This window comes from Haematobia irritans, chromosome 5 (assembly GCF_050003625.1).
Source record: "Haematobia irritans isolate KBUSLIRL chromosome 5, ASM5000362v1, whole genome shotgun sequence".
Taxonomy (NCBI): Eukaryota; Metazoa; Arthropoda; class Insecta; order Diptera; family Muscidae; genus Haematobia; species Haematobia irritans.
Genome location: NC_134401.1, coordinates 39478940 through 39499164, shown reverse-complemented (window position 1 = coordinate 39499164; position 20225 = coordinate 39478940). Strand labels below are relative to the sequence as shown.

The 20225-nt window shown below is 31.6% G+C and overlaps 1 protein-coding gene across 1 annotated transcript; it reads left to right on the top strand.

Moving 5' to 3' along the window:
• Positions 1-3425: 3425 nt before the first annotated feature.
• Positions 3426-19273, top strand: LOC142239647 (uncharacterized). The gene is made up of 7 exons (XM_075311438.1): positions 3426-3704; positions 8866-9254; positions 9312-9524; positions 11761-12018; positions 16650-17177; positions 17521-18465; positions 18563-19273. The coding sequence occupies exons 1-7, from the start codon at positions 3521-3523 to the stop codon at positions 19214-19216; spliced, it is 3171 nt and encodes a 1056-aa protein (XP_075167553.1). The 5' UTR covers positions 3426-3520; the 3' UTR covers positions 19217-19273.
• Positions 19274-20225: the final 952 nt, after the last annotated feature.

Below are 20225 nucleotides of genomic sequence, written 5' to 3'. Positions count from 1 at the left end.
GAACTTAGCCTTTCAGATAGCTTCGATTGACTAAAGTTGGTTAGTGATCAAATCTCGGGCATGGATCGATATCGCTAGTAGTGCTCCTGCCTCGGGGATGGGTCATAGAAGACGACTTTCGTCCGCATCGGTATAGCCTACTTAGGCAAACTCATTTTCTGGCTAATCTAAGAGGACACAGTATGCTCGATGATCTCGGTGAAGAACTACAGAACAGAAGCGCTCAATGGAGAACTGCAAATCCGAAGAAGTCAGTGAGGGAACTGTCAAACCGATTAACTTAGTCAATTTATAGATTAGTGGGGAGTTGTGTACTCTCTGCGGGTGACTGGAAATTAATAAGTCCTCCTGCTTTCAAACGGGTATTATTCCTGGCTAGGGAATGGGTCTAAGACGTAGACTTGCCTCCGTTTCGGTATCTATAGTAGTATGATAGTAGTCTAAGGTCCGTTGACAGCATTCAGGTCGGTGTATTCGCTGCAGGGGGCCAGAAATTGAGAAGCTCTTTGGATTTTAGGCGACTTCTAATGGCTACAGTAGGTTGCTGCTTCAGGAATGAATCGTAGAAGTGGACTGGCCCACGCTTCGTTATCGGCGTTTGTGTTGTAATAGTCAGATCGTTTTTAGTACGACTGCTTAGGGTAATTCTTTTGCTATCTAATATACGTGGAAACTGGGAATTGCAGATCAAAATAACTCAATGGTGAAACTGTAAACCCAAACACCAACAAATCCAAAGAAGTCAGTATGGGAACCGTCAAACCGATGAACTCAGTCAATTTATAGATGATTGGGGACTTGTATTCGCTGCAGGTCATTAGAGATTTATAAGCTCTCCGTGTTTCAGTCGGCTTCGAGGGTCTACAGCTGGTTGCTGTCGCTTCGGTATCTGTAGTAATGTGATAGTAGTTTAGGGTTCGTAGGTTCGGTTTTGGGAGCATTGCGACTAATTGCTAGCTAATATACTGTAGGCCAGAAGGCTGAAGTGGGGAACTGCAGACCAAAAGAACTCAATGGTGGAACTGTAAATCCAAAGAAGTCTGTGCAAGACTGTAGATGGGAAGAACTCAGTGGAGAAACTGTAGAGCCAATGAACTCGGTCAATTTATAGATTTTATACACGCTGCCGTATACAGACATTTAATAAGCTGTTCGCCATCGAGTGTCTGCATTTGGTTCTTGTTACTGCCTCGGGGATATGTCGTAGAAGTGGACTGTCCTTAGCTTCGATATCAGTGGCAGTTGTCTCGGGTTAATTACCCGATCTATTGTTTGCAATTCCATGTGGAAACTGTAAATTAGAAGAAGTCAGTGGGGGAACTGTAAAACAGAAGAACAAGTCAGTGAGGGAACTGTAGAACCCGGGAAACAGTAGAACTCTTTTACCGAAATTGTCTTCTCAGATCTGAAGAGCTCAGTGAGGGATCTGTAGACCTGAAGAACTCATTAGGAAAACTGTAGATCCGATTCTAGATTCTATAGAAATTGTACCTCAAGTTATCGTAGACTTCCCCTAAGTGGGGGATCTTTAGACCCGAAGAACTCAGTTGGAAAACTTTGGTCCGATTCGAAATTCTATAGAAATTGTACCACTACAGACGACTTCTAATGACTACAGTAGGTTGCTGCCTCAGGAATGAGTCGTAGAAATGGACTGGCCCACGCTTCGTTATCGGCGTTTGTGTTGTAGTAGTCAGATCGTTTTTAGTGCGACTGCTTAGGGTAATTCTTTTGCTAACTAATATAGGTGGAAACTGTAGGTACGTAAGTTTCAATGGGGAATTGCAGATCAAAAGAACTCAATGGTGAAACTGTAAATCCAAACACCAACAAATCCAAAGAAGTCAGATGGGAACCGTCAAACCGATGAACTCAGTCAATTTATAGATGATTGGGGACTTGTATTCGCTGCAGGTCATTAGAGATTTATAAGCTCTCCGTGCTTCAGTCGGTTTCGAGGGTCTACAGCTGGCTGCTGTCGCTTCTGTAGTAATGTAGCTAATATACGTTAAACTGTAGGCCAGAAGGCTGAAGTGGGGAACTGCAGACCAAAAGAACTCAATGGAGGAACTGTAAATCCAAAGAAGTCTGTGCAAGACTGTAGATGGGAAGAACTCAGTGGAAAAACTGTAGAGCCAATGAACTTGGTCAATTTATAGAATTTGTATTCGCTGCCGTATACAGGCATTTCATAAACTGTTCGCCATCGAGTGTCTGCATTTGGTTCTTGTTACTGCCTCGGAGATATGTCGTAGAAGTGGACTGTCCTTCGCTTCGATATCAGTGGCAGTTGTCTCGGGTTTATTACCCGATCTATTGTTTGCAATTCCATGTGGAAACTGTAAATTAGAAGAAGTCAGTGGGGGAACTGCAAAACAGAAGAACAAGTCAGTGGGGGAACTGTAGAACCCGGGAAACAGTAGAACTCTTTTACCGAAATTGTCTTCTCAGATCTGAAGAGCTCAGTGAGGGATCTGTGGACCTGAAGAACTCATTATGAAAACTGTAGATCCGATTCTAGATTCTATAGACATTGTACCTCGAGGTATCGTAGACTTCCCCTAAGTAAGGGATCTTTAGACCCGAAGAACTCAGTTGGAAAACTTTGGTCCGATTCGAAATTCTATAGAAATTGTACCTCAAAGTATCATAGACTTCCCCCTCTGATATATGTTCTTCCCAAAAAAATCTCCAATTATTCTATTGACCTACATTTTCAAACTTTTTCTGTCAGAACTCGCAGACACTTCACTTTTACTCAATAATCAGTCAATAAACTTTTATTGAATACAAACAACAAACTTTCAATACAATTCTTTTCGATTTCAAATCAATTGCATTCTCAGAAGTTTGGTTCATTAACCCTCGTCATGAACTGTTCAGATTTCTTTCGGAAATCATCACAACAAAATAGACTTTGAGTGACTGGACAATAAAATTTAATTCCATAACTTGTTTTGTATAAGAGTCGCCAACAAATCATCATAAATTTCAATTAATTCGCGTGCCTTCAATGGGGGAGCTACAAAGCTCAATCATCTTTCCCACACAGTGTCTTGGAAGAAAAAAAAATTGTGACCATCCCTGGTGTGTTGTTGATGTTGATATTTGTCGTCCTTAATTGGAAAGTGTCAAAACAATAGAATTAAAATGAAAACAATTCTATGTAGTAATAACGGCCAGCACATGTTCATATCTACACAGATCCAATTCAATTTGGGAACTCATATGCTAAGAGCTTGAAAATGAAATTGAGTATCGAATGATGGTAATTGGTCTAGGAGGAATGAGTACGAAAAGACATTTAAATGAAGATGACATAGTTTTCATTTAATTGAATCTATGTAGAAGTCCACATTGTAGTTGTATACCAAAAACTCTTGGCTTTGAATGGATGAATTCAGTTGCCTTCGATATATCAAACAATTAAGAACGTTGCAATAGCTGCTTCCGCAATACGCCATCGTTGATCGGGGTTTTTTAGAGTTTCCAGGATTTTTTAACCATTAATGGATTCAAAATGAATTCTTTCGGTTTATTATTCGCGTGTGTATTAATTGTCATTGCTTTAGTGCAAAAGTGTTTGGCAGGATGTTATCGTATACCTCAAGGAGCTACTGGAGATCGTTCACCAGTTGATGAAAACTATCAAATTCTAATAGATGGCAATCCATCTAGTTATCTACCAGGAATGGTGTATAATAGTAAGATATTTACTGTGTCAAGGAGAAGAGTACTGAAGAACAATACATGGATTAAATTTCGTCGAAATATTCCAGAGAGAGTTTAAATGAGGAATCTCACCACATTCAAATAATATTGAAGGATATAACATCGAGTATATTTTTTCGGAATATACGAGGTAGAATGGATAGTCTGCTCTGGGGTTTTTCTCGAACAACAGAATTCTGGGAATTTCTCAGGGTTTATCATATTTTCGCTCCTACTTTCCCGAGAATTAAGTGCGGGAATTTTTCATTACAAGGGAGAAACTGTAGAGACGATGAACTCAGTCAATGTTTAGATGATGATTAGGTTAGGTTATGTGGCAGCCCGATGTATCAGGCTCACTTAGACTATTCAGTCCATTGCGATACCACGGTGGTGAACTTCTCTCTTATCACTGAGTGCTGCCCGATTCCATGTTAGGATCAATGACAAGGGACCTGCTTTTTATGGTCGAGTCCGACTGGCGTTGCACATTGCAGTGAAACCACTTAGAGAAGCTTTGAAACCCTCAGAAATGTCACCAGCATTACTGAGGTGGGATAATCCACCGCTGAAAAACTTTTTGGTGTTCGGTTGTAGCAGGAATCGAACCCACGACCTTGCTACCCATTGCTCCACGGTGGCTCCAAATGTTTAGATGATTGTGGACTTGTGTATGTGCTGTAGATGACTGATATGCTCTTCAGTTTTCAAATGACTTATGGCGATTTCGATTGGGAAAGAAGGTGCAACATTCTCGAAATTGATTGCAACATATCAAGGTCACTGCCATAGATTTTGGATCCTTTATACCTCACAATATTATAAATTAACAATAACTTTAGAATTACACTATCATTTGGGCGAAATGTCAATTAGGGAAAAAGTAGTGTAAGACCAAGGCAACATATTTTTTGCGAATCGAAAACGCCCTTAGAGGGACTATAGTGTATTGTGGTTTCTCCCTTTGCTATGGTTCGTCGAAGTAGACCGGTCTTCCTTCGAAATCGTTAGTAATCTCAAGTTCCATGGTAGCTAATCTACGTGAAAACTATAGGCCCGAAGATCTCAGTGTCAGTGATCAGAAGAAAAACTCAATGGTGGACTGTCAATCCAAAGAAGTCAATGAAGGGACTGTCAAACCGAAGAACTCAGTGGATATACTTTAGAGCCTATGAATTCAGTCAATTTATAGATGATTAGGGAACTGTACCCTCTCTCTGCGGGTGACAGATAAAATCTTCGGAACTCAGACAGCTTCGATTGACTAGAGTTGGGTATTATTCCTGCCTCGGGGATGGATGATGGAGACTCAGGATCTAAGGGAGCCACCGTGGTGCAATGGTTAGCATGCCCGCCTTGCATACACAAGATCGTGGGTTTGATTCCTGCTTCGACCGAACACCAACAAAGTTTTTCAGCGGTGGATTATCCCACCTCAGTAATGCTGGTGACATTTCTGAGGGTTTCAAAGCTTCTCTGACATTTCAAAGCTTCACTGCAATGTGGAACGCCGTTCGGATTCGGCTATAAAAAGGAGGTCCTTTGTCATTGAGCTTAACATGGAATCGGGCAGCACTCAGTGCTAAGAGATAAGTTCACCAATGTGGTATCACAATGGACTGAATAGTCTAAGTGAGCCTGATACATCGGGCTGCCACATAACCTAACCTAACTTAAGGTAGCTTTCAGTTCGGTTTTAATATTACTGCGACTTCTTAGCAAACTTATTTGCTAGCTAATCTAATTGAACCCGGTAGGCTCGAAGATCTCAGTGTGGGACTGCAGATCAGAAGAAGAACTCAATGGTGGAACTGTAAATCCGAAGAAGTCAGTCAGGGAACTGCCAAACCGAAGAACTCAATGGATACACTGTAGAACCGATGAACTCAGACAATTTATAGATCATTAGAGGGATGTGTCCTCTCTCCGCGGGTGACTGGAAATTGATAAAAATGTTCGTATTTAAGGTGGCTTCAATTGACTACAATTGGGTATTGTTCCTGCCTCCGAGATGTCGTGGATCGTGGGTCGTGGAAGTGGACTGGCCTCTGCTTCGGTACAGGCATTAGTATAGTAGGAGACTCAGGTTCTGTGGTTGCTTTCAGTTCGGTTTTAATATTACAGCTACTTTTTAGACAAACTCATAAAGGGTGATACGGTCAAAATTTGGTCAAGGGAAAACGCGTGTAAATCGGTGAAATCGTTTATTTAAAAAATCAAATTAAATTTCTTTTTCAAGTTCAATTAGTATAAAATTCAGGAAAAATATTCAGTTAGGCTTTCGCTTTTCCAAATCCGAATTGCCGGGCCTCACGCTTGACACCTGCCATCAGATTTTGTACATCCACCTTGTCCACCTTCTTCGCCGCAGAAAGCCAGTTTGCCTTGAACTGCTGCTCGTCCTTAGCAGTTTTTTGGTCTTCTTTAGGTTCCGCTTGACAATAGCCCAGTATTTCTCAATTGGGCGGAGCTCTGGCGTGTTGGGAGGGTTCTTGTCCTTGGGAACCACCTGCACGTTGTTGGCGGCGTACCATTCCATGGCCTTTTTACCGTAATGGCAAGATGCCAAATCCGGCCAAAACAGTACGGAACAACCGTGTTTCTTCAGGAAAGGCAGCAGACGTTTATTCAAACACTCTTTCACGTAAATTTCTTGGTTGACAATCCCGGAAGCTATGAAAATTCTGCTTTTCAAGCCACAGGTACAGATGGCTTGCCAAACCAGATATTTCTTTGGGAACTTTGACAGTTTTATGTGCTTGAAAATATCTGCTACCTTTCCCCTTCCTTTTGCCGTATAAAACTCCTGTCCCGAAAGCTGCTTGTAGTCGGCTTTGACGTAGGTTTCGTCGTCCATTACCACGCAGTCAAACTTCGTCAGCATCGTCGTGTACAGCCTCCGGGATCGCGCTTTGGCCGTCGTATTTTGTTTATCATCGCGATTTGGAGTCACTACCTTCTTGTAAGTCGATAGTCCGGTTCGTTTTTTGGCTCGATGCACGGTTGTAGACGATACACCCAGCTTATTTGCGGCATCTCGGAGAGAGAGGTTAGGGTTTCGCTTGAAACTACCGGCTACTTTCTTTGTCGTCTCAGCGGCTTCCGGTTTTCGATTTCCCCGCGATTGAGATTTCCTGGCTGTCAACAAACGTTCCCCAAACACCTTAATTACATTTGTTATGGTTGATTTGGCAACTTTTAGCGATTTTGCCAGCTTTGCGTGCGAGTAGCTCGGATTTTCGCGATGCGCGAGCAAAATTTTGATACGCTGCTCTTCTTGCTTGGACGGCATTTTGACAACTGAAGAGTGAATTCCAAAATCAAAATAGGAGCAACATTCTACACACACACCTTCAAAATGAGGGGTGTTCAGGTTGTTTAAATGCAAAGTGAAAGAAATACGTCAAGTTTATATTGACCAAATTTTGACCGTATCACCCTTTATGCTAGCTAATCTAATTGGACCCGGTAGGCCCAAAGATCTCAGTGTGGAACTGCAGATCGGATGGAGAACTCAATGGGGGAACGGTAAATCCGAAGAAGTTAATAATGGAACTATCGAACCAAGAACTCAATGGATACAATTTAGAACCGATGAACTCAATCAATTTATAAATTATTACGGAGTTGTGTGCTCTCTGCGGGGACTGGAGTTGATAAGGTCTTCAGCTTTCAAGCGGCTTCGAGGGACCACAAGTGGGTTTTGGTGCTGCCTAAGCTTCGGTATCGGTAGTAGTTTCGGGTGCGGTGACAGCTTTCAGAATCGATATTAACAGTTTGGCGATTATTTAGGAAAGCTCTTCGGTTTTTAGGTGAGAGGGACTATTGTTGGTTGTGGTTTCTTCCTTTGGGTTGGATGGGAATCGTTAGTAGTCTCAGGATCCGTAGTAGCTTTCATACTTTATAGTATTACTGCCCAAAGATAATAGTATGGAACTGCAGATCAGAAGAAGAGCATAATGCTGGAAATGAAAATTCGAAAAAGTCAATGAAAGAAGTGTACAACTGAAGAACTCAGTGGAGAAACTCTAGAACCGATTAACTCTGTCAATTTATTGATGGTGAAGTTTTGTGTAGTCGCTTGACTTGATAAGCTCTTCGTGTTTCAGACGGCTTCAAGGAACTACAGGTGGTTTCACTTCGGTATCGGTAGTAGTGTGGTAGTAGTATCGGGATCGGTGGCAGCATTTAAATAGGTTTTAGTAGTCTATTAAACTCGAGCTAATCTAGGCCCGTAGATCTCAGCGGAGAACTACAGATCGAAAGAACTCAATTGTAGAACTTTAAACCGGAAGAAATCAGTGAGAGAACTGTAGAACCGAAGAACTCAGTGGATAGACTGTAGATCCGATGAACTCGGTCATTTCTTTAATTAATTGGGAACTTGTGAATTCCCGTAGGTGACTGGAAATCTATAAGCTCTTCGTGTTTCAGACGGTAATAGTCTCAGATTCGGTGCTATCTTTCAGGTCGTTTTTAGTATTATTTCGCAGAACATCTGAACTTCAATCTGACAACCGTACATCTTGAATCCCACGGTTTTATTGACTGTCGACGTACTCTCTTCCAGTAGCTCCTCTTTCTTGTGTGTGTATATTGTGATGCCGAAACTAGAAGTATCATGTTTCATGTCGTGGGTGAATCTCCAAGCCCCAGTCTATTGTCGAAAGTGGGACAATGCTTAGCATTTCTAAATTTCATACAAAAAGCTCATGGTTCTATCCCATATTCAACCGAATGCCAATAGGTTTTTCAGCGGTTATTAATCTCACCCCAATATTGCTGTTGACTTTTCTAGGTGTTTCATAGCTTATCTAAGTGGTTTCACACAAAATCTGAGACACCTTCTTTCGAACATTTGGTGAAAAGGCAAACCACCATAAAATATCGGAAGTTTCAACTACAAATTCGAAGACGTCATCTAAATATGGCTGCGGAATTCATTCTTGACAAATTTTCGCTAGTACAATAAACAAAGGGGCTCCCCATTCGGACTCTGCTATAGTAGAGTCTCTCTCACTGATAAGAGAGAAATTCACCATAAGAGAGAAGTCCCCCCTTATACATCATGGGGTTTTAGGGTAAAAATATATTTATCCATGGCTTATTATTAATCTCATATTTTCTCGCTCTCTCTCTGTCTTGTACTTTAAGTTTCCCTTTCCTGTCCGGAAACTCTGAAATTCATGAGTTTCACATTGTTAGTAGAAGCCGAAAATTCCAATCTGAATAGCCGCAGTGAATTATTGGGAAAATTTGAAATCATTAATTCAGCTGAGACCAAATTCAGTAATCTGTGTGAGAATATGGTAGAGAGCAGTAATACAAATCTCAAACATCGGGTCAGTGTATCTTGGATGGCACCCGATAATGCTGATAGTGACTGCGTATTCTTTAAGGCTGCCATTTTACAACATCGTACAGTGTGGTTTATGGATGATGGTTATCTAACGAAAAAACTATGTCGCGAACATGTTGATGAGATTAATAGTCAATTGCCTCCAGTTGATCCATGTTGTGCATGTGATGAGGCTAAATATGAGGTATGCACCAGGGCATAGTTAATCATTTTTGTATGACGAATTCTGTCTTTTATATAGATTGTCTTGGAACGTAATTGGACACGAAATACTCATCCCAAAGATTTTCCTTTGGAAGCTTGGCGCACTTCATTTGGTACCATGATTGGAGCCTCTCATAGTGTGGATTATACATTTTGGAGTTATGGTTCTGCAGCCAGTCAAGGTCTAAGGGAGCTGGCCGAACATGGATCTAGCACAACTCTTGAAATGGAAATCAAAAGTCACTCAGAGGTGAGTAAAGACAATAAAAAAACATATAAAAAAAATTGACAAAATTTTCTATAGAAATAAATCTAACACAATTTTCTATTGAAATAAAATTTTTTATAGAAATAAAATTTTGATAAAATTCTCTATTACAAAGAAATTTTGACAAAATTTTCTATAGCAACAAATTTTTTAAAAAATTTCTATAGCAAAAAAATTTAAAAAATTTTCTGTAACAAAAAAAATTTAAGAAAAATTTGTATAGAAAATTTTGACAAAGTTTTCTATAGAAATAAAATTACGACAAAATTTTCTATAGAAATAAAATTTTGACAAAATTTTCTATAGAAATAAAATTATGACTAAATTTTCTATAGAAATAAAATTTTGACAAAAATTGTCTGTAGAAATAAAAATTTGACAAAATTTTCTATAGAAATAAAATTTTGATAAAATTCTCTATAGGAAAAAAATTTTGACAAAATTATAGCGAAAAAATATTTACAAAAATTGCTATAGCAACAATTTTTTTTTAAATGTCTATAGCAAACAAAATTGATAAAATTTTCTATAGAAATAAAATCTTGACATAATTTTCTATAGAAATAAAATTTTTCTTCTTGATATTGTTAACTTTTTAATTCCATTTTTAAGATTTTTGTCTAATAATCTATAGGTTAGAGGCTATAGGTCTATAAATTAAACGTGACATTTTTGGTTTGACAAAATTTTCTATAGAAATAAAATTTTGACAAAATTTTCTATAGAAATAAAATTATGACACAATTTTCTAAAGAAATAAAATTTTGTTAACATTTTCTACATAAATAAATGTTTGTAAAAATTTTCTATACAAATAAAAATTTTCTATAGAAATAAAAATTTGCAAAATTTTCTATAGAAATAAAACTTTGAAAAAATTTTCTATAGAAATAAAATGTTGACAAAATTTTCTATAGAAATAAAATGTTTAAAAAATTTTCTATAGAAATAAAATTTTTACAAAATTCCCATGGAAATAAAATTTTGGAAAAATTTTCTATATCTTGACAAAAATTTCTATAGAAATTAAATTTTGACAAAATTTTGTATAGCAAAAAAAATTGTGACAAAATATTATGTAGAAATAAAATTTTGAGAAAATTTTCTATAGAAACTTTTGGTTTGACAAAATTTTCTATAGAAATACAATTTTGATAAAATTTTGTATAGAAAAAAATTGTTACAAAATTTTCTGTAGAAATAAAATTTTGAAAAAATTTTCTATAGAAATAAAATTTTGACAACATTTTTTTATAGAAATAAAATTTTGACAACATTTTTTATAAAAATAAAATTTTAATAAAAGTCAATAGTTTTTCAAGCTTAAGATCTTCGTTTCCTTTATTTTTTATTTTTAATCCATTATTCCTGATATTTCGCAATTTTCACTGAATTGCTTCTTCAGAGGGTTATTTGATATATGAGACAATGATCACAAAACAATTATTATTCAAATGGAGCATCACTGCTCTCGTCTACTTTATCTATTGCACTATTGACTTTTATTAAAAAGAAAAAGATCGAATAAAACACCAAGAAACAAAAATAAAATTTTGATAAAATTCTCTATAACAAAGAAATTTTGACAAAATTTTCTATAGCAACAAATTTTTTAAAAAATTTCTATAGCAAAAAAATTTTAAAAATTTTCTGTAACAAAAAAAAATTAAGAAAATTTTTTATAGAAAATTTTGACAAATTTTTCTATAGAAATAAAATTTTGACAAAATTTTCTATAGAAATAAAATTTTGACAAAAATTTCTGTAGAAATAAAATTTTGACAAAATTTTCTGTAGAAATAAAGTTTTGACAAAATTTTCTATAGAAATAAAATTTTGATAAAATTCTCTACAGAAAAAAAATTTTGACAAAATTATAGCGAAAAAATATTTACAAAAATTTCTATAGGAACAAATTTTTTAAAAAATTTCTATAGCAAAAAAATTGACAAAATTTTCTGTAAAAAAAAAATTAAGAAAATTTTTTATAGAAAATTTTGACAAAATTTTCTATAGCAAAAAAAGTTTAACAAAAGTGTCTATAGCAAACATATTTAAAAATCATTTTCGATAGCAAAAAAAATACAAAAATTTCTATAGAAATTAAGTGTTTACAAAATTAGAAATGTCTACCACTTTCTAAGTTCTTATTCTTATTTCGTATTGAAAAAATTCTCTTAAAATTCAACATAATCTTTTCCATTTTATTCTCTTACAGAGCGGCAATATACGCACAATTATCAAAGCTCCTGGAATCAAATATCGGCCAAATGCTCAGGGCAAAACATTGGCTAATGTACGTGTAGGCCCTAAACACCATATGATCTCATTAGTATCGAAAATAAATCCTTCGCCCGATTGGATTTTAGGCGTAGCTTCCATGGAATTATGCACGGAAAATTGTCGGTGGATTGAAAGTAAAGTCCTGAATTTATATCCTTGGGATGTGGGTACAGATTCAGGGCCAACGTATATGGTATGTATATATTTTTTTGGTTTATATATTGTAATGCTATTGAAAAATGTGGATAACAGTGGTCTATTAGTAAAGTTGACTTATGTTCATATTTTTTCGTTTATTATTGAAATATTATTTTGTAAATGCTATTAACAATTTTAGTTATATAGAGAATTTTTATCAAAATTTTATTTATTATTTTGTCAAAAATTTTTGCTGTACAAATTGTGATAAATTAAATATTTAACAATATTAACTTTCACAATTTTAAATGTTTAAATAATCACAATTTATAGATAATAACACGCTTAAGATGATCACCGAAGGTCTATCGATATATCATAAAATATCAATATTTCAAGAATAAAATAATGAAAAAAAATTACGCCAGCATTTTTCATTAGTTCATGACCTTAAGCCGAACGAAAAATCCCAAAATTGTAAAATTGCAAAGGTCAACTAAGAAAACTAAACATAGACAATTTTGTCAAAATATTATTTCTATAAAAAATGTTGTCAAAATTTTATTTCTATAGAAAATTTTGTGAAAATTTTATTTCTATTGACAGTTTTGTCAAAATTTTATTTCTATAGAAAATTTTGTGAAAATTTTATTTCCAATAAAAATTTTGTCAAAATTTTATTTTTTTAGAAAATTTTGTCAAAACTATATTTCTATAGAAAATTTTATTTCTAAGAAAATTCTCACAAAAATTCATTTCTATAAAAAATTTTGTTAAAATTTTATTTCTATAGAAAATTTTGTCAAAATTTTATTTCTATAGAAAATTTTGTCAAAATTTTATTTCTATAGAAAATTTTGTCAAAATTTTATTTCTATAGAAAATTTTGTCAAAATTTTATTTCTATAGAAAATTTTGTCAAAATTTTATTTCTATACAAATTTTTGCTAAATTTTATTTCTATAGAAAATTTTGTCAAAATTTTATTTCTATAAAAAAATTTGTCAACATTTTATTTCTATAGAAAATTTTGTAAAAATTTTTTTACTACAGAAAATTTTTTCAAAATTTTTCTACTTTAGAAAATTTTCCCAATTTTTTTTTTTACTTTAGAAAACTTTGTCCACATTTTTGGTGATCTTTAATGACAGAGACATTTGCCAAAATTTTATTTCTGTAATAAATTTTGTCAAAATTTTATTTCCATAAAACTTGTCCAAAATTTTATTTCTATAGAAAATGTCGTAAAAAATTTATTTCTATAAAAAATTTTGTCAAAATCTTATTTCTATGGAAAATTTTGTCAAAATTTTATTTCTATAGAAAACTTTGTCAAAATTTATTTCTGGAAAATAGTTGCTGACATTTTCTTGCTAGAGAAAATTTACTGAAATTTTTTTTCTAAAGAAAATTTTGGTTATTTTTTTTTTTTTTTAAAGAAAATTTTGTCAAAATTTTGATTTCTTTAGAAAAATGTGTCCAAATTTAATTTTATAGAAATTTAATGATTTTTTTATAGAAAATTGTGTCAAAATTTTATTCCTATAGAAAATATTCTCAAAAGTTTGTTTTCTATAGAAAGTTTTGTCAAAATTTGTTTTCTATAGAAAATTTTGTCACAATTTTATTTCAATAGAAAATTTTGTCAAATTTTATTTCAATAGCTTTTATTAATTTTATTTCTATAGGAAATTTTGTCAAAATTTTATTTCTATAGAAAATTTTGTCAAAATTTTACTTCTAAAGAAAATTTAAAAATTTGTTTTACTATAGAAAATTTTGGCTAAATTTTATTTCTTTAGAAAAATTTGTCTAAATTTCATTTCTATAGAATATTTTGTTAAAGATTTTATCAAAATTTTGTTTCTATAGAAAATTTTGTGAAAATTTTATTTCTATAGAAAATTTTGTGAAAATTTTATTTCAATAGAAAATTTTGTCAAAACTATATTTCTATAGAAAATTTTCTCAAAATTTTATTTCAAAGAAAATTTTCACAAAAATTTATTTCTATAAAAAATTTTGTTAAAATTTTATTTCTATAGAAAATTTTGTCAAAATTTTATTTCTATAGAAAATTTTGTCAAAATTTTATTTCTATAGAAAATGTTGTCAAAATTTTATTTCTATACAAAATTTTGTCAAAATTTTATTTCTATAGAAAATTTTGTCAAAATTTTATTTCGATAAGAAATTTTGTCAAAATTTTATTTCTATAGAAAATTTTGTAAAAATTTTTTTACTACAGAAAATTTTCTCAAAATTTTTTTACTGTAGAAAATTTTCTCAAATTTTTTTTACTTTAGAAAATTTTCTCCACATTTTTTGGTGATCTTTAATGACAGAGACATTTGCCAAAATTTTATTTCTGTAATAAAATTTGTCAAAATTTTATTTCTATTTATTTTCTTGCTGTAGAAAAATTTTTCAAAATTTTTTTACTACAGAAAATTTTCTCAAAATTTTGTTACTTTAGAAAATTTTCTCAACATTTTTTTTGTTTTTACTTTAGAAAATGTTCTCCACATTTTTTTGGTGATTTTTAGTGACAGAGACATTCATCAAAATTTTATTTCTGTAAAAAATTTTGTCAAAATTTTATTTCTATAAAACTTCGTCAATATTTTATTTCTATAGAAAATGTCGAAAAAAATTTATTTCTATAAAAAATTTTGTCAAAATCTTATAGAAAATTTTGTCAAAACTTTATTTCTATTTATTTTCTTGCTGTAGAAAAATTTTTCAAAATTTTTTTACTACAGAAAATTTTCTCAAAATTTTTTCACTTTAGATAATGTTCTCAAAATTTTTTTTACTTTAGAAAATTTTCTCCACATTTTTTTGTGATCTTTAATGACAGAGACATTTGTCAAAATTTTATTTCTGTAAAAATTTTTTTCAAAATTTTATTTCTACAAAACTTCGTCAAAATTTTATTTCTATAAAAAATTTTGTCAAAATCTTATTTCTGTGGAAAATTTTGTCAAAATGGAAAATTTTGTCAAAAACTTATTTCTATGGAAAATTTTGTCAAAATTTTATTTCTGGAGAAAATTTGCAACCATTTTTTGCTAGAGAAAATTTACTGAAATTTTTTTCTATAGAAAATTTGGTTAAATTTTATTTTTTTATTGAAAGTTTTGTCAAAATGTTTTTTTTTTAGAAAAATGTGTCCAAATTTAATTTTATAGAAATTTACTGAATTTTTTTTTTCTATAGAAAATTGTGTGAAAATTTTATTTCTATAGAAAATATTCTCAAAAGTTTATAGAAAGTTTTGTAAAAATTTGGTTGCTACAGAAAATTTTGTCAAAATTTTATTTCAATAGCTTTTTTAATTTTATTTCTACAGGAAATTTTGTCAAAATTTTATTTCTACAGGAAATTTTGTCAAAATTTTATTTCTAGAGAAAATTGTGTCAACATTTTGGTTCTATAGAAAATTTAAAAATTTGTTTTACTATAGAAAATTTTGTCAAAATTTTATTTCATTAGAAAATTTTGTCTAAATTTCATTTCTATAAAATATTTTTTTAAAAATTTTATTTCTATAGGAAATTTTATCAAAATTTTATTTCTATAGAAAATTTTCTCAAAATTATATTTCTAAGAAAATTTTCACAAAAATTTATTTCTATAGAAAATTTTGTAAAAATTTTATTTCTATAGAAAATTTTGTCAAAATTTTATTTCTGTAGAAAATTTTCTAAAAATTTTATTTCTATAGAAAATTTTGTCAAAATTTTATTTCTATAGAAAATTTTGTCAAAATTTTATTTCTATAGAAAATTTTGTCAAAATTTTATTTCTAAAAAAAAAAATTGTAAAAATTTTATTTCTATAGAAAATTTTGTCAAAATTTTATTCCTATAGAATATTTTGTCAAAAATTTTTTCTATAGAAAATTTTGTCAAATTTATATTTCTATAGAAAATTTTCTAAAAATTTTATTTCTATAGAAAATTTTGTCAAGTTTATATTTCTATAGAAAATTTTCTAAAAATTTTATTTCTATAGAAAATGTTGTAAAAATTTTATTTCTATAGAAAATTTTGTCAAAATTTTATTCCTATAGAAAATTTTGTCAAAATTTTTTTCTATAGAAAATTTTGTCAAATTTATATTTCTATAGAAAATTTTGTCAAAATTGTATTTCTATAGAAAAGGTTGTCAAAATTATATTTCTATAGAAAATTTTGTCAAAATTTTATTTTTTGTAGAAAATTTTCTAAAAATTTTATTTCTATAGAAAATTTCCTAAAAATTTTATTTCTATAGAAAACTTTGTCAAAATTATATTTCTATAGAACATTTTCTAAAAAATTTATTTCTACAGAAAATTTTGTCAATACTGTTTCTTCAATTTTTTTATCCAAATTGAAAATTATGTCATAAGTTTATGTATTTAAAAAATTTTTGTTATAGAAATTTTTTTTTAACATTTATTTCTATGGCAGAATTGTTTGTTACAGAAATTTGTTTCAAAATTTGGTTTACTATAGAAAATTTTGTCAAAATTTTATTTCTCTGGAAAATTTTGTCTAAATTTTGTTTCTATAGACAATTTTGTCAAAAATTTTATTTCTATAGAAAATTTTGTCAAAAATTTATTTCTATAGAAAATTTTGTCAAAATTTTATGAAAAACCGGTAATTAATGTCGCATCAAATTTTTCATTTTTCACAGTCTCCTGATCAAGCTCAAATACCACCAGATGTAGTGAGACGTATAACCTCCTCATTTCCCAGTGATGAACATTCTCCATTTTATGACAAAACCGGAGCACCAATGAAACCTTTGGGTACTTTACGTGTTACCCGTAAACGAACATATGGTCGATGCGTTGATGAAGGTAGTCAAAATGAGAGTCCTTTAGAATGTGATACCCATCCTTGGACTGAATGGAGTGAATGCAGTGTTAAATGTGGTCAAGGTACACAATATCGTCTAAGAGATTACAAAGACCCCGATGTGGCAAAGAAAAAGAACTGTCAGGAGATATTAAGACAAAATCAAGATTGTAGTGGACCTTGTTTTGATAGCAACGTTAATGTTCCAGCAATGGCAATGCCATCGCCAACAGTCCGTTATACCAGTGCAGAGTGTGAACTTACTCCTTGGTCAAGGTTTTCCGAGTGTTCCAATAGTTGTGGAGCTGGCGAAAGGACTAGAACACGTGGTTATGTAAATCCCTATGCCAGAGAGAAATGTCAGGTAATGAAAGCAATAATTTAGCGTTACCAAATGTAGTAAACATTAATCAGCTGATTGTCAAAATTTTACTTGGCGACTTGACTGCTGATTATCTGTAAACATTTTTTGAGGATTTTTTTTATAAAACATGGTTAATTCGGATGGGACTCCTAATTATTTCATTAGCAGGCACATAAGGTTTGCCATTGTTTGAAATAAATCCTCAAAAAGTTGTACAATAAATCTAGTTGTCAGAGCAGCACATAAGACAGAGATCGTTTGACAGTTTAATATCCGTAATCGTGACTTCTTGTCGATGTGACACAACCCTAAAATTTGAATTCCTCCCTTTTTATACTTCTAGAGTGCTGGTAAACCAGTTGAATTATCTCAAAGTGAACCCTGTGAAGGCACTTATTGTGGAGGTAATATTCCAGGCTCATTCTCTGGTGGAAGATCTACAAACCGCAATACATATGGCCTTAGTCCCTTAGATTATGATCAAGGTCCCAATGGAAACGATGATGATCAATATGTGGACGGCATTACCACATCCATTGATGACTTTGATATGAGATCTCAAATAGCCAGACCAACAGCAGATCGTTATGGCGATAACAATAAAAATCCCTATGAGAATGTCAATCATATTTATGGTAGTGAACGTTTAAGTGGCAATCCATTTAATTCATATGATGATGAAAATCCTTCACTTACTGGAGATTTGGAAACCAACTATAATGACAATGCAAGAAAGCGGAAAAATAAAAATCTAACGACTACCCAAAATCCCAATAAATATGCCAAACTAAATACCAGGATGACAACTACCCAACGTCCTTTGCGAGGTTCTTCTTATACCACACCGAGGACATTCAGAGAACCCTATCGTATTGGTCCATTGGATAAACCAGATCGATATAAAACCATTGATGATACCTACGATTTGGATATGGATAAAAGTTTCTGTTTACAAAAACCTGTGGCTTCATTGGAGCCTTGTAGAAAACCCAGGGTATTTATCAAAAATTATTGGTTCTATGATGTTTCCGATATGCAGTGTAAAATTTTTACCTCGGATAATTGTGACCAAAATCAAAATAAATTCCTAAGTCTAGAGGCTTGTGAAAACGAATGTGGTGGCTTGGAAGAACAGATTGGTGAACAGTTCGTGGACAATCCTAGAAATGTCTACGGAGAAACCCCACTGGGCTTTGATAATGCTGTAGACATTGGAAATAGAGCAAGTTATGGTGGAGGTGGAGGCTTGAAAACCAAAGGTCAAGTGGGAAGAAAGAAAAACTGGAATTGATAATATCTCCACATATAAAAATTTTTGTATAATAAAGTTTTTCTACAAAAAATAAAAGGTTAAATATTTATTCTTGTACAAAATTTAGAGGTAGTATATAGAAAATAGAAAACTTAAACTTAATTCATATGATGATGAAAATCCTTCACTTACTGGAGATTTGGAAACCAACTATAATGACAATGCAAGAAAGCGGAAAAATAAAAATCTAACGACTACCCAAAATCCCAATAAATATGCCAAACTAAATACCAGGATGACAACTACCCAACGTCCTTTGCGAGGTTCTTCTTATACCACACCGAGGACATTCAGAGAACCCTATCGTATTGGTCCATTGGATAAACCAGATCGATATAAAACCATTGATGATACCTACGATTTGGATATGGATAAAAGTTTCTGTTTACAAAAACCTGTGGCTTCATTGGAGCCTTGTAGAAAACCCAGGGTATTTATCAAAAATTATTGGTTCTATGATGTTTCCGATATGCAGTGTAAAATTTTTACCTCGGATAATTGTGACCAAAATCAAAATAAATTCCTAAGTCTAGAGGCTTGTGAAAACGAATGTGGTGGCTTGGAAGAACAGATTGGTGAACAGTTCGTGGACAATCCTAGAAATGTCTACGGAGAAACCCCACTGGGCTTTGATAATGCTGTAGACATTGGAAATAGAGCAAGTTATGGTGGAGGTGGAGGCTTGAAAACCAAAGGTCAAGTGGGAAGAAAGAAAAACTGGAATTGATAATATCTCCACATATAAAAATTTTTGTATAATAAAGTTTTTCTACAAAAAATAAAAGGTTAAATATTTATTCTTGTACAAAATTTAGAGGTAGTATATAGAAAATAGAAAACTTTCTCTAAATTTTATTTCTATAAAAATTCTCACAAAATTTTATTTCCATAGAAAATTTTTGGAAAATTTTTTTGCTATAGAAAAATTTTGCAAAATTTTATTTCAATAGACAATTTTGTCAAAATTTTATTTCTATATAAATGTTTTGCAAAATATTTTTTTTTTCTATATACGAGTATAGAAAAATTTTGCAACATTTTATTTCAATAGATAATTTTATCAAAATTTTATTTCTATATAAATGTTTTGCAAACTATTTTTTTTTTTCTATATACAAGTATAGAAAAATTTTGCAAAATTTTATTTCAATAGACAATTTTATCAAAATTTTATTTCTATAGAAATGTTTTGCAAATTTTTATTTCTAAAGAAAAATTTGGCAAAATTTAATTTTTTACAAAATTATATTTCTATACATTTATTTTGTAAAAATTTCATTTCTATAGAAAATTTATTAAAAAATTTTTTATAGCAAAAAATTTTTGACAAAATTTTCTATTGCAAACAAGGTTTAACAATTTATTGTAGAAAAAAATTGACAACATATCCTATGGAAATAAGGGTATTGTTAAATTTTCTATAGCAAAAATTTGTTTACAAAATTTTCTATAGAAATAAAATTTTGAAAAAATTTTCCATAGCAAAAAAATGACAAAATTTTCTATAGCAAGAAAACTTTCAAAACTTACAATTTTGGACAAATTTTTCTGTAGAAATACAACCTTGCAAAAGTTTTCTATAGAAATAAAATTTTGACAACACATCCTATAGAAATAAAATTTTGACAGAAATTTGAAAAAAAAATCTTTAGAAATTAAATGTTGGCATAATTTTCTATAGCAAAAAAATGAACAAATTTTCTATAGCAAAAAACTTTGACAAAATTTTTTATACC